Source organism: Scyliorhinus torazame, chromosome 14, assembly GCF_047496885.1.
Source record: "Scyliorhinus torazame isolate Kashiwa2021f chromosome 14, sScyTor2.1, whole genome shotgun sequence".
In the NCBI taxonomy this organism is placed as follows: Eukaryota; Metazoa; Chordata; class Chondrichthyes; order Carcharhiniformes; family Scyliorhinidae; genus Scyliorhinus; species Scyliorhinus torazame.
The window spans coordinates 122,661,398-122,687,016 of record NC_092720.1 but is presented as its reverse complement, the minus strand read 5'-3'; the positions used below and the strand labels follow the sequence as shown (position 1 = coordinate 122,687,016).

Sequence of the window (25,619 nt, the reverse complement as noted above, 5' to 3'; positions counted from 1 at the left end):
GGCAGCGGCTCCTCCTCTGCTTCATGGGCCCCACAGGCAGCCGCCCCAGCATGGGTGCTACCCACCCAGTACGCCTGCGCTACGTGCCAGCCAGTGATCTCCGTGGACAACAAAGACACCCCCGCCAACACTGCCCGGCCCGCGCTGCCCTTTGTAAGGCCTGCGGGAAGAAGGGCCACTACGCAGTGGTGTGCCAGGCCCACGCAGCGGCAGCAGTCGCCCCCCACCCCCCGGTCACGGACATGGGCGCCGCTATCCTCCCCTCCTCCCAGGCCATGTGCGAGCAATGGGCGCCACCATCTTCTCCCCCGCACCAGGCCTGCTCAGCAGCAGTGATCACCCTCACCCCCCCCCCCGGTCACGGACAATGGGCGCCGCTATCCTCCCCTCCTCCCCAGGCCATGTGCGAGCAATGGGCGCCGCCATCTTCTCCCCCGCACAACACGTGCGTTTCATGGGCGCCGCCATCTTGCTCCACCCCGCAATGTGCGTTCCATGGGCACCCCCATTTTGTGACCCCCCAGGACCTCCGGGTGCCGCCATCTTGTCCACACGGAGACCAACGGCGTTTCAGGACCCCGACGCAGCGGCTGCCTCACTACCCGACGATCAAGCGCGACTCGCATCCATGGTAATCGACCAGTCCAGACCACACACTCTGACCAACACATCTACCAGCGTGAAAGTCAACGGCCACGTGACCTCCTGCCTACTGGACTCCGGGAGCACCGAGAGCTTTGTACATCCAAATATGGTAAGGCGCTGCTCCCTTAAGGTACACCCTACCAATCAAAGTATCTCCCTGGCCTCCGGATCCCATCGCATAGCGATCCGGGGGTACTGCACGGTCACGCTCACAGTCCAAGGCGTAGAGTTCCACGACTTTCACCTTTACATCCTCCCTAACCTCTGCGCTGCAATTATCCTTGGCCTGGATTTTCAGTGCAACCTCCAGAGTCTGACCCTTAAATTCGGCGGACCCTTATCACCCCTCACTGTGTGGGGCCTCGCGACCCTAAAGGTCGATTCTCCTTCCCTCTTTGCCAATCTAACTCCAGATTGCAAACCCGTCACCACCAGGAGCAGATGGTGCAGCACCCAGGATAAGGCCTTCATTAGGTCCGAGGTCCAGCAGTTGCTTCAGGAGGGAGTCATCGAGGCCAGCAACAGCCCCTGGAGAGCTCAAGAGGTAGTAGTTAAGTCTGGGGAGAAAAATCGAATGGTCGTGGACTACAGCCAGACCATCAACAGGTACACGCAGCTCAACGCGTACCCCCTCCCACGCATATCTGACATGGTTAACCAGATTGCACAGTACCGGGTCTTCTCAACGGTGGACCTGAAATCCGCTTACCACCAGCTCCCCATCCGCAAATCGGACCGGCCATACACCGCATTCGAGGCAGACGGCCGGCTATATCACTTGCTTAGGATCCCCTTCGGCGTCACCAATGGGGTTTTGGTCTTCCAAAGGGAGATGGACCGAATGGTCGACCGGTACAGCTTGCGGGCCACGATTCCGTACCTAGACAATGTGACCATCTGCGGCCATGATCAGCAGGACCATGACGCCAACCTCGCTAAATTTCTCTGCACCGCCACTCTCCTCAACCTCACATATAACAAGAAATGTGTGTTCCGTACAAGTCGCTTAGCCATCCTCGGCTACGTGGTCCAGAACGGAGTTCTGGGGCCCGATCCCGACCGCATGCGCACCCTCATGGAGCTTCCCCTCCCCTCCTGCCCCAAGACCCTCAAACGCTGCCTGGGGTTCATGACGGCATTACCTGGCCAGCAGGAGATTCACTCTCCTCACGGACCAACGGTCGGTAGCCGTCATGTTCAACAACACACAGCGGGGCAAGATCAAAAAGACAAAATCTTGCGGTGGAGAATCAAGCTCTCCACCTCTAACTACGAGATTAAGTATCGCCCTGGCAAACTCAACGAGCCCCCAGACGCCCTATCCCGAGGTACATGTGCCAGCGCACAGGTAGACCGACTCCGGACCTTGCACGACAGCTTTTGTCACCCAGGGGTCACTCAGTTGTACCACTTCATTAAGGTACGAAATTTGCCCTACTCCGCCGAGGAAGTAAGGACGATCACCAGGGACTGCCGGGTCTGTGCGGAGTGCAAACCGCACTTCTACCGGCCGGACCGCGCGCACGTGGTGAAGGCCTCCCGCTCCTTTGAACGCCTCAGCGTGGATTTCAAAGGCCCCCTCCCCTCCTCCGACTAACACACGTATTTCCTCAGTGTGATCGATGAATACCCCCGTTTTCCCTTTGCCATCCCATGCCCCGACATGACGTCTGCCGCCGTCATTAAAGCCCTTAATTCTATCTTCACTCTGTTCGGCTTCCCCGCCTACATCCACAGTGACAGGGGATCCTCATTCATGAGTGATGAGCTACGTCAGTTCCTGCTCAGCAGGGGTATCGCCTCCAGCAGAACGACGAGCTACAACCCCCGGGGAAACGGACAGGTAGAAAGGGAGAATGGGACGGTATGGAGGGCCGCCCAGCTGGCCCTACGGTCCAGAAATCATCCGGCCTCCCGCTGGCAAGAGGTCCTCCCCGATGCACTACATTCCATTCGCTCATTACTTTGCACTGCTACTAACAGTACACCGCATGAACGTCTCTTTGCCTTCCCCAGGAAGTCCACATCCGGGGTATCACTCCCAACTTGGCTCACAGCTCCGGGAACCGTGCTTCCCCGTAAAAATGGGCGGCTCCGCAAGGTGGACCCGTTGGTGGAAAGGGAGCACCTGCTCCACGCAAACCTACAGTACGCCTACGTGGCATTCCCTGACGGCCGCCAGGATACCAGCTCCCTCAGGGATCTGGCACCAGCAGGGTCCGCCCCCACAGCACCCCCGTCGCCCCCGGCGCCACCCTCCCCCTGTTGCTCCCATCACCCCCCCCTAGGACTGTCCGTCCTCCCCCTGCCCACCCCCGTTGATGAAGAGGATGAAGATGAAGAGGCACGCTCCCGGAGTCAACTTCGACCACGACAGCACCAACATCGCCAGCTCCACTTCATCAATCCCAGAGGACGATCAAGGCGCCGGACCGGCTGAACCTCTGACCTGCCCATCGGATGACCAGAGACATTTTTTTCACTGTTCTGTAAATATTAAAGATTGCGAATTGTATATAGTTAACCACCACCCCCGCCGGACTCAATTTTAACAGGGGGTGAATGTGGTAAACCACTGTGTTCCTATTTTAAGGGTTGTACGGTGGAACCTGCACTACAGGTTCACCTGGGCCCCTGCATGCTAGCTCCGCCCAGGAGCCGGGTTATAAATATGCGTGGCCTTCAGCTCGCAGCCATTTCGTCAGCTGCTGTAGGAGGCCACACTTCAGAGACTAATAAAGCTTCAGTTTGAATTCAACTTCGTCTCCAGCCAAATTGATCGTGCCTCATTGTGCAATGCATGTGTGGAGAATAACTAGTAGGCCAAACAGTTGTTAATGCAGTGGGTGTATCGTGGGTAACTTGGGCAACTCATAGTCACACAGGACCATGCATGCAAAGATAGCTTTTGTTCAGTCGGAGAAGGGGGATTTTGGGTTGTGAAGTAAGTCTGATGTTGCACCTGACTTGCTGTAGTCATAGGACTCTGTCATGAGACAAGCTCATTGTAGGCTGCTATTTCTGTTCAGTTCGACAAAGCCTCTCTCAGATATGACACTGAAGAAACACTGCTATACTTATGCATGAAACGTGTATGTCGGTATTTGCTGTTGGTACTGTTCTCCAAGTGGTTATTTGAGATGAATGGACAGTAACAATCACAAGGTGGGGTTACCTACCCCAGTTTCTCTATTTTGCAGTCATCATCCTTAATCGCTGCACACAGCAGTTTTATTCCCAGGTCTCCAATGGCATTGTAGCCAAGATCCAGGCTTCTTAATGATTTGTTGGTTTTCAGAGCCAGAGCCAGTTCTTCACAGCAGCAGTGTGTGAATTCATTGCCCCATAACCTAAATAAATCAGACAGACATCATTAAGTATTGCCAAAAAAAGGCTCAAAAAACAGCTGGATCAGTTTACCAAGGCAATGGCCACCTACCCCAGGGTCTCGATCTCACAGTCAGAGTCCTGCAGTGCAACAGAAAGCTGCTTCACCCCTGCATCTTTCAGCTGGTTGTACTTCAGGTCTAACTCTTTCAGAATCTGATTTGTCCTTAAAACGGAGACCAGGTCTTCACCGCACTGCTCTGTGAGATTATTTGTACACAGACTGCAGATGATAGAGAATTTATTGAAGAAAGTATTTTATAATCCATGTATAGAATTCAATCATTCAACATTTACAAACATGATAACCACAAAGCCATTAAAAGATAGTTCTCACGGATCATGAACAGTGCATCTAATCAATAGAACAGTACAACACTAAAGGAGGCCATTCAGCCTAATGAAGCTGCACCAACATTAAGCCTCTCTTATGGAGAGGTGAAATGAAATGAACATCGCTTATTGTCACAAGTAGGCTTCAAATGAAGTTACTGTGAAAAGCCCCTAGTCGCCACATTCCGGCGCCTATTCGGGGAGGCTGGTATGGGAATTGAACCGTGCTGCTGGCCTGCTTTCAAAGCCAGCGATTTAGCCCTGTGCTAAACCAGCCCAGGTACCACACTTTTTCAGGTATATATTTTCTGGTTGTCAAACTGAAACTTGCCTGTCATAACACACATTGTCCGTATCCTGCTTCTCAGTTTTGGAACAACAGGGATTAAGTACAGAGTAAATTTCTTTCCAAACTGTCCCATCACACACTTCCAGATTACATTGAACATAGGTTAGCTACAGAATAAAGCTCCATCTACATCATCTCATCAAATGTTCCCACATCAGGTACTGAATGGTCTAGGTACAGTGTAAAGGTCCCTTTATGGTTTTCCAAGAGGTCATAGAGGTCTACATCACATCTGCACTGGTCAGAACAACCACCTAATTATTCTAATCCCACTTTCCAGCACTTGGCCCATAGTCTTGCTGCCTTGGCATAGCAACTGCACATCTAAATGCTTCTTGTGTTATGAGGGTCTCTGCCTCCACTACCCTTTCAAGCAGTGAGTTCCAGACTACTACGACCCTCTGGGTGAAAACACTTTTACTCCCAACCCCTCTAATTCTTCTGCCCCTTACGTTAAACCTATGTCCCCTGGTCATTGATCCCTCCACCAAGGGAAAAGATTCCTTCCTATCTACTTTATCTATGTCCCTCATAATTTTATACATCTCGATCATGTCTCCCTTCAGTCTCCTCGGTTCCAAAGAAAAAAAAACCAGTCGATCCAATCTCTCTTCATAACTAAAACTCTCCAGCCCAGGCAACATCCTGGTAAATCTGCTCTGCACCCTTTCCACTGCTATCAAATCCCTCGTATAATGAGGACTCCAGAACTGCGCACATACTCTGTGACCTAACCAATGTTTTATACAGTTCCAGCATAACATCCCTGCTCTTAAACTCTATGCCTTGGTTAATAAAGGCAAGTATACCAAATGCCTTCTTAACCACATTATCCACCTGCTCGGTTACCTTAAGGGACGTGTGTACATGCACACCAAGATCCATCTGATCCTCAGTGCATCTCAGCATCCTACATTCATCATGTATTCCTTTGCCTTGTTTGTCCTGCCCAAGTGCACCATCTCACACTTATCTAGATTGAATTCCATGTGCCACTGATCAGCCCACCTGACCAACCTGTCTTTATCCTCCTTTAATCTAAGGCTATCCTTCACACTTTTTACCACCCCACCAATTTTCGTACTATCTGCAAACTTACTGATCAACTGGCCTATATTCATGTCTAAATCATTTATATAAACCACAAACAGCAAGAGCCCGAACACTGATTCCTGCAGGACCTCACTGGACACAGGCCTCCAGTCAGAAAAACACCCCTCAACCATCACCCCTGCTTCCTGCCCCTGAGCCAATTCTGGATCCAATTTGCCAAATTTCCTTGGATTCCATGGACACCTTCACTGTCAGTGTGCCATGTAGGACCTTCTCATAAGCCTTGCTAAAATCCAAGTAGATGACGTCAAATACATTGCCCTCATCTTCACACCTTGTCATCTCTGCAAAAAATTCAATCAATCTGGTCAGATATGACCTCCCCTTAACAAACTCATGCTGACTATTCTTGATTAATCTCTGCCTCTCCAAATTCACATTGATTCTGTCTCAGAATTGCATTCAATATTTCAATGTGATTGCTCCTTTTTAGTTTTTAAGTTCCACCCATACAGTTTCATTTGAATAACCGTCTAAGGTTTTGTCCCTCCTTCATGCTGTAATTGATTCCCTGATCAAAATTGCAACACCCCCTCCTCTTTTGCCTCCTTTCCTGTCTTGCCTGAAGGTCCTATATCCTGGAATACTGAGCTGCCAATCGTGTCCCCCTCTCAACCACGTTTTAGTGACAGCAATTACATCATACCCCCATGTTTTATTTTATGCCCTCAACTAATTTGCCTTGTTCATCAGACTCCTTGCATTAAAATAAATACCACTCAATCATGCCAAACTCCCTTGTGAATTAACTGGTCTATAACTTCTCTGCCTTCCTAACTCACTTGCTGTCTCTTCTAATTTTGGCTGTGCATTTCCCCCTGCTGAACCTTCTCTCAGGATTCCTCTGACCAAGTTAGTTTATACTCTCCGCAACAGCGGCAGCAGACCTCCCTGCAAGGATGCTGGTCCCATTTCGGTTCAGGTGGTCCCAGGTAACAGTGTAGGATAAGTACAGACCAAACATCTGACTGTACATCTTGCCAAACATGTTATTGCATATCTCCTGCCTATCCTTTTTCAGAAAGTACCCTTAATGCTAGCACTGAGAATTTGTGATTGCAGCATGAGACTTTTTCATGAATCACTGGACAGCCAAGTTGGATTTAAATACAGGGTGGACCTTTATGTCCTACAGTCACAAAGCAGTTTTGAGAAGTAGAAAAGGTTTGCTTACAGCAGTGTCTCCAGTCTGCAGCTCGGACTCATCAATGCAACAGCCAGCTTTTTGAGACCTGTATCTCCCAGTGTGTTATTTATCAAGCTGGAAGGTAAATCATGTCACATTTTGCAGTCATCATCCTTAAAGAAGGTCATAGTTCATAAGCCTGCAGTCCTAAGGCTCCCTGTAGCCACGATTACAGGCACAACTTAGCCTTCAAAGTCCAGAAAACTCAATTGTTAAGTCTACCCTTAGCACTTTCATTTCTTGTGGGTTCGTTTGTTTTATTTGAATATTATGGACGGGAAGTTTCGGAAGAGGTACAGTGACTGACTGAGACAGGGCGGAGCTGCTTATTCTCATTCTTATGGTGCAAATTCCAAATTTTTATTTCTTTCCCATGAGAAAGAAGATCTTCAACATAATAATAATCGCTTATTGTCACAAGTAGGCTTCAAAGAAGTTACTGTGAAAAGCCCTAGTCGCCACATTCCGGCGCCTGTTCGGGGAGGCCGGTACGGGAATTGAACCTGTGCTGCTAGCATTGTTCTGCATTACAAGTCGGCTATTTAGCCCACTGTGCTTGCATTTATATAGCAGTTTCTATAATCTCAGGGTGGCACAAAGTGCTTCGCATCAATGAATTACTTTGCTGAGGTCTCTTCCATGATGTGGGTTGAGGGATAAAGTTGCCACTGGCCCTGATAGAATTCCCCTACTATACTTCAAATCGTGTGACTGGATGGATCATTTACATCTACCTGAGTGACAGCTCGGATTCTTATCTGAAAGAAAGTAACCCCAACAGCACAACACTCCCTTTGTTCCATACTGCAATGTCAGCCTTTTGTACTCACGTCTTGGGAGTGGGATTTCAAATCCCAATCATCTCACTCAGAGACAAGCGGTCGGCGACTGAGCCAAGGATGATGCATGACAACAACATTCTGCTGAGGATTGTACACCAAAGTTTCTAATACCATATTATGGCTTACCATAACTCCTTGATTTGGTTTTTACTGGCGAGCAGGAGGGCACTCATCGAGTCAATCATTTCCTCATCCATGATATTACCCGTTAGCCTGGAGTTCAAACAGTGGGTCAAACACATCAAGTAATGTCAGAAGAAAGGTGCAACAAAACATCGAGTCAGATACAAATAATATTGCTGCATTGGATCACGCTGTTTGCTCTTGTTCTGTGGCATTGCTAATAGGCTACACCTCAAAGTGTTTCAAAGTTTTGACAGAGGTGTGAGGTTAACCGGCTCTCTCTTGAAGATTATTCATTCTTTATTCATCATGGGAAGGTAGTTTAAATAGACATCTCCTGCGATGAGTGGACAACCTATTGTACCACACAGTCCCAGAGTGTGAAAGGACAGTGTCTGACCCACTGTCCCACCCAGTCCCAGAGTGTGAAAGGACAGTGTCTGATCCACTGTCCCACCCAGTCCCAGAGTGTGAAAGGACAGTGTCTGACCCACTGTCCCACCCAGTCCCAGAGTGTGAAAGGACAGAGTCTGACCCACTGCCCCACCCAGTCCCAGAGTGTGAAAGGACAGTGTCTGACCCACTGTCCCACCCAGTCCCAGAGTGTGAAAGGACATTGTCTGACCCACTGTCCCACCCAGTCCCAGAGTGTGAAAGGACAGTGTCTGACCCACTGTCCCACCCAGTCCCAGAGTGAGAAAGGACAGTGTCTGACCCACTGTCCCACCCAGTCCCAGAGTGTGAAAGGACAGTGTGTGACCCACTGCCCCACCCAGTCCCAGAGTGAGAAAGGACAGTTTCTGACCCACTATCCCACCCAGTCCCAGAGCGTGAAAGGACAGTTTCTGACCCACTGTCCCACCCAGTCTAAGAGTGTGAAAGGACAGTGTCTGACCCACTGCCCCACCCAGTTCCAGAGTGTGAAAGGACAGTGTCTGACCCACTGCCCCACCCAGTTCCAGAGTGTGAACGGACAGTGTCTGACCCACTGTCCCACCCAATCCCAGAGTGAGAAAGGACAGCGTCTGACCCACTGTCCCACCCAGTCCCAGAGTGTGAAAGGACAGTGTCTGACCCACTGCCCTACCCAGTCCCAGAGTGTAAAAGGACAGTGTCTGACCCACTGTCCCACCCAGTCCCAGAGTGAGAAAGGACAGCGTCTGACCCACTGTCCCACCCAGTCCCAGAGTGTGAAAGGACAGTGTCTGACCCACTGTCCCACCCAGTCCCAGAGTGTGCAAGGACAGTGTCTGACCCACTGTCCTACCCAGTCCCAGAGTGTGAAAGGTCAGTGTCTGACCCACTGTCCCACCCAGTTCCAGAGTGTGAACGGACAGTGTCTGCCCCAGTGTCCCACCCAGTCCGAGAGTGTGAAAGGACAGCGTCTGACCCACTGTCCCACACAGTCCCAGAGTGTGAAAGGACAGTGTCTGCCCCACTGTCCCACCCAGTCCCAGAGTGTGAAAGGACAGTGTCTGACCCACTGCCCCACCCAGTCCCAGAGTGTGAAAGGACAGTGTCTGACCCACTGTCCCACCCAGTCCCAGAGTGTGAAAGGACTGTCGGGTTAAATAGATCTTGAATGCAGTGCACCAACTGGTACACTGAAAAACCCGGCAGAATTAGAGAATCTTATTTGAATGAACGAGACTAAATTATCTAAAAGTGTACCAGACCTAAAAGGACACTGCAGTCCTTGGCCCTGCACCGGGTCAGAGAATCCCCTGGGTGAGGCGCGAATCCCGCCCCGACGCTGGATTCCCTATTCTCCAGCCCCGTTTTTCGGGCGGCGGCGGGTTTTCCGCCACGCCGGTCAGGGGCCGTTGGCAGCGACCCGCCCGGCAATTCTTCGGGCCCCGATGGGCCGAGTGGCCAACAGGTTTTGCCCAGTCTTCGCCTCACACACGGCGGGAATGGCAGGTAAGTGTGCGGGGGCTGTCCTGGGAGGGGGGGGGCGCGCGGGGGATCCGACCCGGGATGGGGGCCCCCACGGTGGCCTGGTCCGCAATCGGGGCCTACCGATCTGCGGACGAGCAAGTTACGTAGGGGCCTTCTTTCCTCCGTGCCGGGCCCCTGTAAGGCTCCACCATATTGTCAGGGGCCGCCGCGGAGAAGGGAACCCCTGCGCATGCATGGAAATACGTTGGCCATTCCGCGCATGCGCGATCTCGCAACGGCCCTTCGGCACCAGCTGGAGCTGCGGGAACCACTCCGGCGTCAACCTAGCCCCCGAGAAAGGGGAGAATTCCTCATTTTCGGGGGCCGTTGATGCCGGAGTGGTTGGTGCCGGTTTTCACACCGGCTTGTGGCCATAACCTCATTATTGGAGAATCCCGTCCCATATGTCCAGTCCATAAGACAAATAACTGTCACTTTGCTCATACCATTAACTGACCACCCAATTCTCCCTTCAACGCTCTCTCTAGGCATTCGGTCACATTCTCAGCAATGTTATCCTGAATCTGAACTGTTTGTGCATCTTTCCTCTTCTACCTTTGAGCTGAAAGTAGCATTTAAAATTCCTTTGTCATAGAAAAATAATAAAATGAATTCTCCTCTTCTTTTATGATCAAAGTACTTACGTTATTTTTTCAAAAGATTTAACAACTGGTAATAGTCTTTTCAATCCATCTGGTGATATCCTGTATTTGGATAAATGGAATTCTTTTCTGTCCATATCTGATGTTTTAAGGACGAAGGCCAAAGCTGAATAATCAGCCAGCGATAGTTTTTTGGAGGACAAGACTCCCTGATGGAGGGATTCATTCATCTCCCTCACTACTGACTTGTCATTCAACTCAGTTAGACAGTGGAACAGATTGATGCACCTCTCCGGAGGGATGTCTGTCTGTAGCAGCTTCTTTATGTAACTTATGGTGTTCTCGAGATCACGTTTCTGTTCTTCCACATGGCTTAGGAGACCCTGCAGGCACTTCTGAATCCTTCTCCTTCCCAAGCCACAGAGAAACTGGAGAAACAGATCCAAGTGGCCTGTGTGACTCTTAACCACTTCACTGCAAGCACTTTTACAAATCTGAAAGAAGGTGGGCTTTGAAAAGATGCCCCAGATCTGCGCAAACATGTTACATGCCATCAGGTTCCGCTTCTCATTGTGGTAGGTTACAAAAATGTAGAGAGCAGCAAAGTACTCTTGGACCGTGGCATGAACAAAAGAGTAGACCCGCCTCTGAAAAAGTGCAGAGTGATCGATGTAATATTCTCTGCAGAACCCACCACAAATCGATGAGATATCAATATTGAAGGTTTTAAAATCCTCCTCATAAAAGACAAAGGTGCGAGACTTCAGATACTGGAAAGCGAGCTTACCCAGATTGAGCAAAGCCCCTTGATCTGACTGGAGTAACTCGCAGGACTTCTCAATCTTTTCCTTTCCGTGGCCACGGTGCCTGTGGTGGTATGTCACCATGACAACCAGAAAGTTGGTGTAAACCTCAGTTACTGTGTTACCTATAAATTCCTCAGCACATGATGACTCCAAGACATGTTCCAAGACAGTGGCGAGGATCCAACAAAAAGCAGGCACATAGCACATCATCCAAAGGCTACTTTGCTTCTTCACCAGGGTAATGATTTTCTCTGCCAGTTGGCTGTCCTGGCATTTCCTCCTGAAATATTCTTCCTTTTCCTCATCTTGGAATCCCTGTATTTCTGTCACTCTGTTCACGTAGCAGGATGGAATTCGGTGCATTGACGATGGCCGGGTTGTTATCCAAATTGATGCTAATTGGAGGAGGTTGCCTTTGATGAGGTTGGTCAATAATGATCGGAGGGGCACTGGCTTCGTTATATCGCAGCAGACAGGGTTACTTTCAAACTCCAAGGAAAAGCGGCTTTCATCCAGCCCATCAAAAATAAACAGGGAGCGGGCAGAGTCCTTTGAGTAAGCCTCGCCCATTTGCTCCATGTGTGGGTAATGTTGTTGCACCAGTTGCACAAGGCTCATGCTTTCCTCAGAAATCAGATTGAGCTCACAGAATGGAAAGACAAACACAAAATCATACTGTTGGTATGTTTTTGACATTGCCCAGTCAAGGAGGAACTTCTTTACGTAAATCGTCTTCCCAATGCCCGCGATCCCACGGGTAATGACCACTCTCGGTTGCCGTTGCTCGCCCATGGATCTGAAAATGTCCCTGTGCTTCATAGATTTAACGGTTGTCCTGCCAGGTCTAGGTGAGGATGATCCAATCTCTGTTACCTCGTGCTCCGTGTGAAGATCATCACATTTGCCATCGGTGATCCAAAGGTTCGTGAACCTCTGAAGGAGACAGACACGCTCCCCTGCAGTAGACGTGTATTCGGTAATGTATTCAAGTTTTTCCTTCAGGATCTTTTTATGACAATCTATCAGTTGATCATATGGTTCTCCTGTAAGTAAAATAGGGAGAAGATTTAACATTCTATTTACATCCCTGTGCAGGCAAATTTGTGCTATTCTGAGCAACCAATGTCAATACTTAAAAATGGAATTCTACAGAGTAAAGCACCATCTAATCAGTCCCACCACTCTCAGATCAGACACCAAACGGGTTTTATAGGGAGAAAACCCTCCTCTGCACAATCCAGCAAACTCTCCCAAGGGCAAATCTCCATGGCATCACAATATACTGGAACAAGCAAATGCCATTTTTGTGTCATGTGATATTTCCATTTGCTCGATACACATTCTTGTGTATTCTTGCAATTTCAGTTTCAGTGACAATAAATAGCATTGGTGTGGACAACTTCATGCTGTCAACTGCAATGTCAATTGGATTGAGCACATCAAAACTGATGCTTGTTGGCATGAAAAGGAGATTTTCCTCTATTATGTGGGGCAGTTTCAAACCCAGGATGTAGAGCTGAAAGGACAATGTCCAATTCTTGATACCTGTCATCCATGAACATGAAAGGACACCATGGCATCCAGTCCCAGAGTGTGAAAGCATATTATATTAGTAGAATTTTGTGCTCAATAATTTTACAGTTGCCTTTGTCTATGAAGAGGATTTCTTTCAGACTATATTTTTCTTGTTCTGTGCACCAAGCAAATGGAAATACCACACTGACACAGAAATAGCATTTGCATGTTCCAGTATATTGTGATTCTATGGCAAATTAACCCATTCTTGGATAAATGAGAAGCTAGCCCCGGATTTTCATTGCCAGATTGTTAACTATCACAGTGTTGACCATGACATATTTCATTGTGAGAGGGTGCATTGTCAGAGGGTTCACTGTGAATGAAAGCACTGCCAAAGAAGACACTCCATAGAGTTCATAGAATTCCTACAGTGCAGAAGGAGACGATTCAGCTTCATTGAGTCTGCACCGACCCTCCAAACGAGCACCCCGACCAGGTCCACTCCCTTCCCTATCCCCATGATGCGCGATCAATTACAATCAAAGACGAAGTGGTATCATAACTGAAGGCTTTAATCGGCTAGAACTGTTCCCCAGCAGCTTCGGTACAGAAATGAGGGCTGCTGGGACGGCACCGGTTCTTATACCCCGCCTGTCAGGGTGGAGTTACATACCAAACAGCCAATGGTAAACTCCTAGGTTTAACCAATGGTCTTCAGCCTCTCGGACTGTAATACCTGATAATACCACATTCACCTCCTGTTAAAAAACAGTCCGGCGGGGGTGGTGCCAGTGGTAACAATCTCATCTAACATGGTATGATCAGATATGGCAGTGTATTTGCGGTTACTAGTACGGAGGGGTAGCTGATGGTAGGTGGACTTGAGATCCACCGTGGAGAAGACCTTGTATTGCGCAATCCTGTTTACCAGGTCGGATATGCGGGGGAGAGGGTACGCGTCCAGCTGCGTTAACCTGTTGATGGTCTGACTAGTCAATGACCATTCTATGTTTCTCCCCAGTCTTTACCACCACTACTTGAGCTCTCCAGGGACTGTTGCTAGCTTCAATGACCCCTTCCCTCAGCAGCCTCTGGACCTCCGACCTGATGTAGGTCCAGTTCTGGGCACTGTACCGTCTGCTCCTGGTGGCGGCAGGTTTGCAATCCGGGGTGAGGTTCGCAAACAGGGAAGGCGGGTCGACCTTAAGGGTCGCGAGGCCGCAGACAGTAAGGGGGGTATAGGGCCGCCGAATTTAAAGGTCAGACTTTGCAAGTGACATTGGAAGTCCAACCCCAGGAGTGTAGCTGCGCAGAGGTGCGGCAGGACATAAAGGCGAAAATTGTTGAATTTCCTGCCTTGGACCATGAGGTTTGCTAGGCAGAACCCCTTTATCTCCACCGAGTGTGACCCGGAGGCCAGGGAGATCCTGGGGTGTATAAAGCTTTCCGTGCTCCCAGAGACAATTAGGCAAGACGTCTCGTGGCCATTGATGAAGACCGCCGTTGTTGCTGTTGCGAGTGTCCGAGGTCGATTTTGGTCCAGAGTCACCGAGGCCAGATGAAGCAGTTGTGGGTTTTGATCGGGCAACGTGTAGTCGGCCGAGCTGGGGGCTTGGGGCCCCATCCAAGATGGCGTCTCCCATGGGTCGCCCATAGTGGTCGGAGATGGACAAAATGGCGGCGGGGATAGACATAATGGCAGCGCCCATCCGTCCAGCGTGCAGTCCAGGGGGCAAGATGGCCGCACCCGTGGTTCGCACGTGGCCCTAGGATAGGGGGGTGGTGGTGGTGAGTGCTGGCCGCCTGTGGCCCGAAGGGAGTGTTGCCGCGGTGGTCCGGAGGCGCTGGAGACCGCGGCCACGGCTCGTGCCTGGCAGACCCCCACAAAGTGGCCCTTCTTGCTGCACCCTTTGCAGGTGGCGGTGCGGACCGGGCAGCGCTGGCGTGGATGCTTTGCCTGCCCGCAGAAGAAACAGTGGGGCCCGACGGAGTTAGCGGGCCGTCTTACGGCGCAGGCCTGCAGGGACAGTGGGAAGGTCTGTGGCGCTACCGCTGCGGGATGCCACGCAGCTCAGGGGGCCGCCGCGCGGTCGGGCGCATAGGACTGCGCGTTTCTGGAGGCAACATCCATGGACCCTGCCAGGGCCGTGCCTCTCTAAGTCCCAGGGTGTCCTTTTCCAAGAGTCTTTGGCGGATCTCTGAGGAGCTCATACCTGCTACAAAGGCATCCCGGATTAAAAGTTCTGTGTGCTCGCTCCCCGAAACCTGCGGGCAGCCACAGTTTCTGCCCAGCACCAGTAGCGCACGGTAGAATTCCTCCAATGATTCCCCTGGTCTTTACCGTCTAGTTGCAAGCAGGTGATGTGCGTAGACCTGATTTACGGGGCGGATATAATGTCCTTTCAGCAGTTCGATCGCAGCATCGAAATCCTCCGCCTCCTCGATGAGTGTGAAGATCCCAGGGCTTACCCTTGAGTGCAGGAGATTAAGTTTCTGTTCTCCTGAGGGGGTGCCTCCGGCCGTCTCGAGGTAGCCTTTAAAGCATGCCAGCCAGTGCTTAAATATCGCCGCCGAGTTCTCCGCGTGGGGGCTGAGTTGTCGACACTCCAGTTTGATTCGGAGGTCCATCCTTTCAGCTTAAGTCTAGTCGATTAAATTGATGCGCGATCAATTACAATCAAAGACGAGGTAGTAACATAACTGAAGGCTTTAATCGACTAGAACTGTTCCCCAGCAGCTTCGGTACAGAAATGAGGGCTGCTGGGACGGCACCGGTTCTTATACCCCACCAGTCAGGGCTACGTACCAAACAGCCAATGGTAAACTCCTAGGTTTAACCAATAGTCTTCAGCCTCTCGGACTGTAATACCTGACAATACCACACCCCATAACCCCACCTAACCTGCACATCTCTGGACACTAAGGAGCAATTTAGCAAGGGGAATCCATCAAACGCACACATCTTTGGACTGTTAGAAAAAAACCTGAGCACCTGCAGGAAACCCATGCAGACACGGGGAGAATGTGAAAACTCCACACGGTCACCCAAGACCGGAATTGACCCAGATCTCTGGTACTGTGAAGCAGCAGTGCTAACCACTATGCCACTCTGCCACCCACAAGTTCTTGGAGGAAATGAAAAATATCACTGTCAAGGAGTTTTTATTGGTTTGTTTTGTAGAAACTCTGATCTGCATTCAGAGCGCTGTTGCCTCCTGACTACTTGATTTGAGAACGGGGAGTTCATTGAATTACCTGATTGACTCTGCAACACAAAATCTATTTGCAATGCATTTGATTTGTAACAAATTGGTACTTTACTACTCATTAATTATTTACCAGTTCGGGCAGAAGGGGGTAAAGCCAAACAGTGAAAATATCCATCTGGAATCAAAAGCAGAGAAGTTTGATGTTAAGTTCAAGTATTTCATTGGAATTACTTTTATGTAAAACTATTATATTTCGGAAAAAAGAAAATATTGAACTCTCTCATAATCTAATTTAATCTTTCTCAAGACCTTCAAACAATGGGATTCCACACCTCCCTCAGTCTTCTCTTACCCCTAACTTTCAAATTTTAAACCAAGAAGTTACTTTTTCTTCTTTGTCCATAAGACAACACTGGGATAAATGTCACAAATTTAGCTCAGTTGGTAGTTCAGCAGGGGCGGGATTCTCCCCTACCCAGTGGGGCGCACGGTACCGGCGGCGAGGAGTGGCGTGAACCACGCCAACCATTGCGGAATGGGCTTGGCACCGCGCCAACCGGCGCCGAAGGGCATCAGCGGCCGGCGCGATTTGGAGCATGCGCGGGAGCGCCAGCGTGTGCTGGCGTCATCCCAGCATATGTGCAGGGGGATTCGTCTCCGCACCGGCCATGGCAGAGGTCCACAGCAGCTGTGCGGAGGGAAAGAGTGCCCCCACGGCACAGGCCCGCCCGCGGATCGGTGGGCCCAGATCGTGGGCCAGGCCACCGTGGGGGCACCATCCGGGGCCAGATCCCCCCCGCACACCCCCCCCCCGAGGACCCCGGAGGCTGCCCGCCAAGCCAGGCCCCGCCGGTAATAACCAGGTCTAATTTATGCCGGCGGGAGCGGCACGATTCCCGCCCCCACCAAAACCCCGGCGCCGGAGAATTTGGCAGCCGACGAGGTTGGGATTCACGCCGCCCCCCCCGGCAATTCTCCGGCCCGGCAGGGGGTCGGAGAATCCCATCCCTGGTTTGTGATGCAGAGCGAGGCCAATAGCACAAGTTCAGTTCCCATACTGAATGAGGTTATTCATGAAGGGTCCACCTTCTCATCCTTGCCCCTCGCTTGAGGTGTGGTGACCCTCAGATTAAATCACCACCAGTCAGCTCGCCCCCTCAAAGGGGAAAGCATCCTTTGTCCATCTGGGACTATGGCGACTTTATTTTCTATAGTCTTAACAGCCATTTCCTTTCCTAGAGCTACCTTTCCTGCTACTGCAATTGATCTCCCATTTAATTTCCAGCATTCTGCCCGAATATCTCCCACCGTGTTACAATGGAAATGTTTAGGCCTCGTAATGTCACTTCAGCAGTTTATTTTCTGACCCGAGGAGAAATTTCTTGACTACTCTCAACAGTCCCTTCTATTCCTTGAACGCCTACTGTTTTCTCACCTTCTTACTTTCTAACTCGCAGGTTTATAAGGATGACAGGGAAAAAAAATATTCTCTGGACCAACTCGTAGTCATCTACTAGTTCAGCTGCCTACCTAGCAGTTTTAACTTTTTGTTCCTCCAAATTAGTTTTTAACACTGGAGGCAATGAATCTTTAAATTCTTCCAAAAGAATCACTTCCCTAAGGGCTTTGTATGTTGCCTCTACCCATAATTCCATATCTAATGATCAAAATTACTTTGCTTTACTCTCTTGAATTCAGTATAGGTCTGTCCAGGCTGTTGCCTTGCATTTTGAAATTTCTGCATATCGGCCTCAGGAGCCAATTCATACACTTTCTTCACTATATCACACTCTACAGATATCTCTTCTGACAATGATACACTTTACGAGCCCTACAGATGAATTTACTCTGTAATAGCAATGTCCAAATTATTTCTGGCCATTTCATCTGTTTTGCTATTTTCTCAAATGAATTGAAAAACGCTTCCGTGTCCTGTTCACTATACTTTTCAAGAGCTTGTACAAATTTAAACATCTCCCCACTGGGTTCTGATCTGGAAGTAAATCCTTCCTCGTCTTCCTCTGGTGAATGTTTTTTAACTAGCATTTTAAGTTGAAATTCTCTTTCTCTCTCCTTTTCTCTTTCCTCCTTTGCTAACTTCCCCATTTCCAATTTCCTTTCCTGCTTTCTTTCCGTCTCCTGCTCTCCGCTTTCTTTTTCTTCTTCCTCCATTGCAAGTTTCTTCATTTATATTTCTTGTTCTATCTCTAATTTCACTTGTAACTGAATTTTAGCCTATTCAATGACCCCACCATTTGGAGAAAACGGGGCGGGATTCTCTCAGCCCACGCCGGTTCGGAGAATCGCCAGGGATGGGCCGGGTGGCCGCCCAAAAAAGCCCGAGTCCCGCCTGCGCCATTCACATCTGGTCTTACCCGGCAGGACCTCAGCGCCCATCCTGTCAGGTGGCCTGGTGGGGGGGGGAGGGGTGGTCCAACCCCGGGGGGGCTTCCACTGTGGCCTAGTCCGCGATCAGGGCCTACCGACCTGCGGGCTGGCCTCTCCTGGTGGGGGCCTCTTTTGCTCCACCCCTGTAGCCCTACGCCATGTTGCGTCCAGGCCGGCGTGGAGAAGGAAGCTACCACGCATGCGCGCATCCGCATCGGTCGCAGCGTGCATGTGCAGACCCGCGGCGCCCATCTGACGCCGGTATCAGCAGCTGGAGCAGCGTGGGTCGCTCCAGTGCCATGCTGGCCTCCTGTAGGGCAGAAGATCGCTACACTTAGCGGTCCGATGACGCCGTCGTTAAACTCTCCAGTTTTTACGTCGGCGTCAACATTCTGCCATCAGATGGGAGAATCCCGCCCACGATCTCTCAGGTATCCCTTGCAATTTCAAATGCTAAGCTCTGCTCTTAATTATGTCAGCTTTCCAGGGCCCTATGGGTAATTCTAACTGCAACTGATCTGCCAATTCCATTAACGGGCTCTTGGTTACTTTTTGTAAACCAGTCAGATTTACATCTTCAATCTTTAGAAAAATCTGAGCAATTTCCATTGCTATTCTGGATTTCAACCTGTATACTATATTATACCTCCCAGCAACTCAAATTCCTATGTCCGGTATCTCCAAGTAGTTTTTTTTAAGGGTTCACAGATCCCACCTTATAACAATTTCTCCCTGATCAAGTTTTACTGTTCGGCAACAGAAACTTGTTTTCCATGTTTCAAAGTATCCCGACAAATTATTTATTAATCAGCATCCTATAACCTGTTCCCCACTTTCCAAACCCAAAAGCCCCCACTTATATTACAATCCCAGATGACCTTACTACGGGACAGTCATACCCCAGAATGTAACCCTGGCTCAATAGACAGTAACTTTTATTTTCTGTTTCGGGGTATGGATGAACAGTCTCAGGATTTCCAATTAATTTTTAATTAAAAAAGAGACGGTCAACTATAATACACTATTCCCTCATTCCCTTACACAGATTTATAAGAATTACACAAGTTATAAAATATTGTAAATTAGAATATTCTAAGTAAGTACACAGTCCAGGTAAACCAGTAGGCAAAATGTGGTCAAACATACCACACTGAAGCCAAATCACAGATGTCACCGACTATGTCTTTTGTGGGTTTTACATCAAATCCCCCAGATGCTTGTCACACTATGAGCCACTGATCTCACTGGAATTCTGGCTTCCACATGACTGTTTCCAAACTCCACTTTCAAAAAACATTCCTCAGAATCATCTTCCAGGCAACACTTCCTCTCAGATGCCTTCATCAAGCATCCACTTCCAGGATTTCAATCTCTCCTTTCAGTCTTCCTCTGCCTTGGATTACCATGTCCAGTGTCTCCAAGTACTTTATTTTTAAGGGTTTACAGATCCCACCTTATAACAATATCTCCCAGATCAAGTTTTACTATTCAAGCTTCCACACAGTCTCTCAGGTGCCCAGCCATGCCAGCACAACACTGCTGCTTCACGGGCTGCATTAAGATGTCAGCAAACTTTTATAGAATCATAGAATTTACAGTGCAGAAGGAGGCCATTCGGCCCATCAGGTCTGCACCAGCCCTTGGAAAGAGTACCCTATTTAAGCCCACGCCTCCACCCTTTCCCCGTAACCCAGTAACCCCACCTAACCTTTTGGACACTGAGGGGCAATTTAGCATGGCCAATCCACCTAACCTGCGTATCTTTGGACTGTGGGACGAAACCGGAGCACATGGAGTAAACCCACGCACACACAGGGAAAAAGTGCAAACTCCACACAGACAGTCATCCGAGGCCGGAATTGAACAGCTGTGAGGCAGCAGTGCTAACCACTGTACCACCGTGACGCCCTTTTATATTACCTCGTATATCTGACTTCGCACTTTAAATCTGGTTCATGCAGCTGTCTCTTTAACACGGTGCACATTCTCTGCTTTTTATTTTAACTTCACCCAACAGGACCTAGTTAACTTCTTTTCTTTTAACTTGACTGACTTACTGAGGTATATATTTTGTCCCAACTCCCTTGTTTTTGAATTTTCTTTTGTTCTTTGTGAAGCCTGCTCCCTGCAGCTCCCTTGTCCTGTCCAGCTTTTTCTGGGTCCAGCTTGAAACTAAACTCAAAAGTTCTATCTAACTTAGGTTTAATGGCTTAGCCACAGCCTAGTTTTGCTTTTAAACCCTGTTTACTTTCACGACATAAACCCTTTAATGACAATGCGGGTACATTTTTAAAGTGACCAAAACCCAGTCATGCAGGGACCTTTCTTTAGCATGAAGTTCACTGAAGTGTTAACTCTTTCTTATACAGAAACACAAAACACTTAAAGCTATAGCTTGTTTCTAATCGCTTAAAACTACCTGTTTCCTGAATTACATCACCACAATACTCAATCAAGTCAGTTAATCCTGATTTCCCTTTAACAAAATAATTAATCTTTAATTAATCCACACTTATTTAAGTGACTGTTAATTTTGTCCTGCATTATCATTTCTGAAACCTTGCCCAGCAATCTGACTGGTTTGTAGTTCCCGAGGTTATCGTTCGATGCTTTTTTGAATATGAGTGCCAGGTAAATATTTCCATAACCTTCACTGTTCCAGTGGAATCTGTCCCAGATTCACAAATACCTTCCCATGCCTATAGTTTTGCATCTCTGTTATCACCCTGGTGAATCTACACTAATTTAATATTTTTTTAAAAATGGGGCTCCTCATACATATACATTCTCACACAGATATATCAATTGTAGTCACTGGATAACGTTCAGCCGAAGAAATCTTGGCTGATTGTTCGGCTACTTAGCTCAAGGTTGCTAAAGCACCCTAATGCCTGAGGTCATCCAAATCAATAGGGGCCTCACAGAATCTGTGAATTGTTACAGCACAGAGGATGCTATTTGGCCAATTTTGTCTGTATCGTCGCTCCAAAAAAGCATTATGACTTAGTGCTATTCCCCTGCCTTTTCCCCAAAGCCCTACACATTGTTTCTATTCAAGTAATCATCTAATGCACTCTTGAATGCCTTGATTGAACCTCCCTTCACCATACTTCCAGGAAGTACATTCTAGACCTGGATCACTCACAGAAAAATATTTTTCTCACATCACATTTGCTTCTTTTGTAAATCATTTCAAATCTGTGGCCTCTCGTTCTTGATCCTTTTTCAAGCAGGAACACTTTCTCCATATTTATCTTGTCCAGCTCCCTCAAGAGTTTGAACATCTCGATCAAATCTACTCTTAGCTTTCTTCTCTCCACGAAGAATAGTCCCAATCGTTCCAATCTATCCTCATAACTCAAGTTTCTCATCTCTGGAGCCATTCTTGTGAACCTCTTCTGCACTCCAATGTATTCACATCCTTCCTATGGTGTGGTGCCGTGGACTGTACTCAATATTCCAGCTGAGGTCTAACTGGTGTCTTGCATTAGTTCAGCATAACTTCCTTCCTCTTGTACTCTATGCCCCATTGATAAAACTCAGAATACTTTATGCTTTATAAACTGATATCTCCACCTGACCTGCCACATTCAATGATATACACCCAGGTCCCTTTGTTCCTGCACCCCCTTAAGAAATTTACTCCTTATTTTATATTGTCTCTCCAAGTTCTCCCTACCAAAATGCATCACCTCACACCTGGGACAGGATCTGAGAATTTCTCCACCTAAAATTAGTGCCTTTCCATAATGGGGCATTATGGAAATCACTGGTTAAGGTCTACAAAGGAAAAGTGGTCCAGAACCTTATAATTTCACACTGATTTAATAAAATCCAATAAGAATTATCCTTCCCCTGTTGTTGATGCTCATAGATTCTGCTGGTAGATACTTTCATCGTTAGTGCTATCTTACCTTCCAGGCTCCTCTTGCAAACTGTCTCCACATTGATTGTAATTGGCATGGAGTCGATAGTAGAATTCACAATAACTGGTGAGATGATGCTGCTCCCAGTTTCTGCCTTCGCCTTTGCACTGATCATTTGATTCCTCCCTAGACGAAAGGGAGGAAGTACACTCATTGGATGAACATGTAAATGCCTGTTACAGCTCCTTATGCTAATCTTCCTGTCTTATGGACCCTGAAGGGGGTGTCCAGCGATGAGACCTATTAAAACTGATTGGCTAAGATGCCACTAGAGTAGTTTATACAATTTAGTTTATTAAGGATTGAGATTAATTGTAGAAAGTGTACTGGGTAATCATTATTAACCATTAAACCTATGTTTTAGGACATAGCAGTGATAATCATGTAAACTCGAGCTACAAGCAGTGGCCACGATGCATGATGGGATTTAGGCTAGCTAACTTTCCCATGTTTTTGAGACACATGAGATGTGTGGTCAGCAGATTACATAGCAAAACAAGTTTTATCAGTGACCCCAATATCCTCTGAAACAATCCATGAAGTGAAGAGGATGCTAGTTCTATCATCCTGTCCCTAATGAACAATGGGTGGGCAGGATGTTAGGATTGGAAAAACAACTTAAAATGGACATAAAACCTTTAGTAAACAACAGGTGACAGGATGAGGCTAGATTATGGGTTGATTGCAATTTTATTGGATAAGTTTGAATTTAACAGCTTCAGGGGTTGGATCGAGACCAACTGGGGTGGGTTATTGATTTTTGGAAATTGTATAATTGATGTGTTTTTATCAGTGTTCAGCAGATCGATCTTGGCATTATCCAGGTCCATCTCTTGTGCAAACAAAAACAAGCTTGGGATAATAAAAAGCTGTCTTATCCAAGATTGTTGTGTGCCTGCTCTGTTTATTAAGCTAAGGCCTGACAATAAGGGACAAATTAAACGTTAAGGCTGGCTCAATACTCAGTCCTTGGAAAACGCTCCTACAGACCCTGCCCCGAGCTGGCTCTGGATCCATATTTACCAGCTATTCACCTGAGTGAATAATAACTCATGTGTAATCTATTAAACAATTGAAGGGTACCATGGAACCCAATACCCACTTTTCATCCAGTACCCACATCAACAAGTTTTCATAAGGCTTTGGCACCAGTATAGGAAAAAGAGGGATTTGCTCTGTTGGGGCAGGCTTCATGTTAATGATGGTGGTGTCAGTGTCCTGGTGAATCAAATAGTTAGGTCAGTTGAGAGGTCTTCAAAATAATTAGCAGATCGGGGGCAGAGAGATTGTTCAGGTGAAGGCAAATTTGGAAAGTTAAAGTTAAAAAGAAAGGGTGCAGGATTCTCCGTTAGCCGACACTGAAATCGGGAAATCCGATTGGGCGGAGAATAGTTTCTGACGCCAAAATCATGGCATGCGCCGATTTGATGCCAATTCGCGATTCTCTGTCACCTCGAAAACGGTGTCAATGTATTTCACTCCGCACGTACAATAGACACAGTTTGCATATCATTCTCCGGGGCCTCCGTGATTCTCCGCCTCCGATGGGCCGAGTTCCTGACAGCGCGGTTCACTTGTGCTTTTAAAGATCGTGAAACCAGCGTGGCAGCTGCTGAGGGAGAGAGAGAGGGTACAGAAGGTGTCCAACATCGCCATAGTTTGCTGACAGTTATGCCGTTGGCCGGGGGGCTTCTGCCAGGGCAGGGGGAGTAGTGGGTGGTGACCAGGAGGTGGGGTGGGGGTGGACGGGCACGGATCAAATTGCCGCAGCCAGCAAGGCAGCCATGCAGCTGCGCACATTGCTAACAGCCCACTTTGAACCTGGTGCCACGGTTCGTATAGGTGTCCCTCCAGGGCAACCCCCTGGGTGCCCTCTGGCCCTACGACCCATCAATTGTATGGGTGCACTCCAGCACAACAGTGCCATCTTTTTGGTTGGGATAAGTGTGTGAGGGGAGTGTAATGTGCATGTGCGGCTGCAGCTTGTCACGCTCCTGAGTGTCAATGAAGGAGCCGGTGAATCCCGCACCGTTTTTCTTGAGAGTCAATTGTGTTCCACGTGGCATCGGTGCTAGCCCCTTAATAGTAGCGGAATCGGTGCAGGTGTGGCACCGATCTTTCTGTTGTGAAAGTCCATGGATTCTCCTTTGGCGTCAACACTTCGTCTCATAAATGGAGAATCCCACCCAGGTTCTCTTTAAGTAGAAAGCTACGACACAAGATGAATGCTCATGACATCTGGGGTAGTGGGGTGGTGAGTGGTGGATTGGCTATATTGTCATAGATAGAGGATTGGCTGACAGTAAACAAAGTTGGGATAATTTTTGGGTAGGCCCTCTGTAACAAATGGAGACAGAGATCAGTGCTGGGTCTCACTGATTTATAACTTGCATTAATGACTTGGATGATGATGATGGGACATAGTGCATTGCCGTCAAATTCACTAATCATTCAAAGGTAATCGGAAAGAAAATTGTGAAGAGAACACAAAGGGTTGAATTTTGTCTTCAGTTTAGGAAGTATGAGTTGGTCCATTTCCTGACATTGTGTTCTGAACTTCAGAAAGCCAGTACATTTACCTGGTACTTTTGTCTCTGAGAGTTGTGTGTGGGCGTGGGTTGGGGTTGCCATCTCCTGAAACAGGCTTAAGATGGAAATAGAAGTAAGTGGAAGCCAAGGCCAGGTGGTTGGACAGTCTATCTCCATTTAATGGGGCTTTGGGCTAATTCTATTCAGTTAGACCCTCCGGCCCTTATCCCGGCTTCCTGCTTCACAGCCCCTTGCCCCACCCTCCATGGCACCTCTGCAACTGGTCTTATCATTTTTGTGCTTCAGTGTAACACTTACCCATTGCCATGATGACAGGCTTTTTTTTAAGGAAGTATCTTCAGCACCTGCTTGAGCTATGTTGATCTGACACTGTTGAACTGTGGAATACAACCATGCATAAATGTGAGTAAGCTTTCCTGTGTAAATTTAAGTTGAGCATTATTTTGAAACTTGATCAAGAAAATCAATGAATAGTTAGGTATCAGAGAGGGTTGATGAGGTTCATGCAGTTGAATTGGTGAAATGGACTTCTAAAAGGTGTTTGATAAAGTGCTGCACAACAGACTTGCCAGCAAAGTAAATGTCCAAAAAAAGAACCATAGCAACATAGTTACCAAGTTGGTTGATAGACAGGAAACAGAATGGTGGTAAATGGTTTCCTTTCGGACTACAAAAAGGTATATGATAGTGTTCGTCAGGTGCTT

At 48.2% G+C, this 25,619-nt stretch overlaps 1 protein-coding gene across 1 annotated transcript in view; it reads right to left on the bottom strand.

Moving 5' to 3' along the window:
• LOC140389353 (NACHT, LRR and PYD domains-containing protein 3-like) overlaps window positions 1-25,266 on the bottom strand; it is a 58,020-nt gene extending 32,754 nt beyond the window's left edge. Inside the window, exons 1-8 of the mRNA XM_072473519.1 lie at window positions 25,213-25,266; window positions 22,354-22,491; window positions 16,182-16,226; window positions 10,561-12,367; window positions 7,982-8,068; window positions 7,002-7,088; window positions 4,085-4,255; window positions 3,825-3,995 (exon numbers count right to left, since the gene is read on the bottom strand). Coding sequence (XP_072329620.1) covers window positions 3,825-3,995; window positions 4,085-4,255; window positions 7,002-7,088; window positions 7,982-8,068; window positions 10,561-12,367; window positions 16,182-16,226; window positions 22,354-22,491; window positions 25,213-25,222 — 2,516 coding nt within the window. The 5' untranslated portion in view covers window positions 25,223-25,266. The remainder of the gene's footprint in view (window positions 1-3,824; window positions 3,996-4,084; window positions 4,256-7,001; window positions 7,089-7,981; window positions 8,069-10,560; window positions 12,368-16,181; window positions 16,227-22,353; window positions 22,492-25,212) is intronic.
• Between the last annotated feature and the right edge of the window lie 353 nt (window positions 25,267-25,619).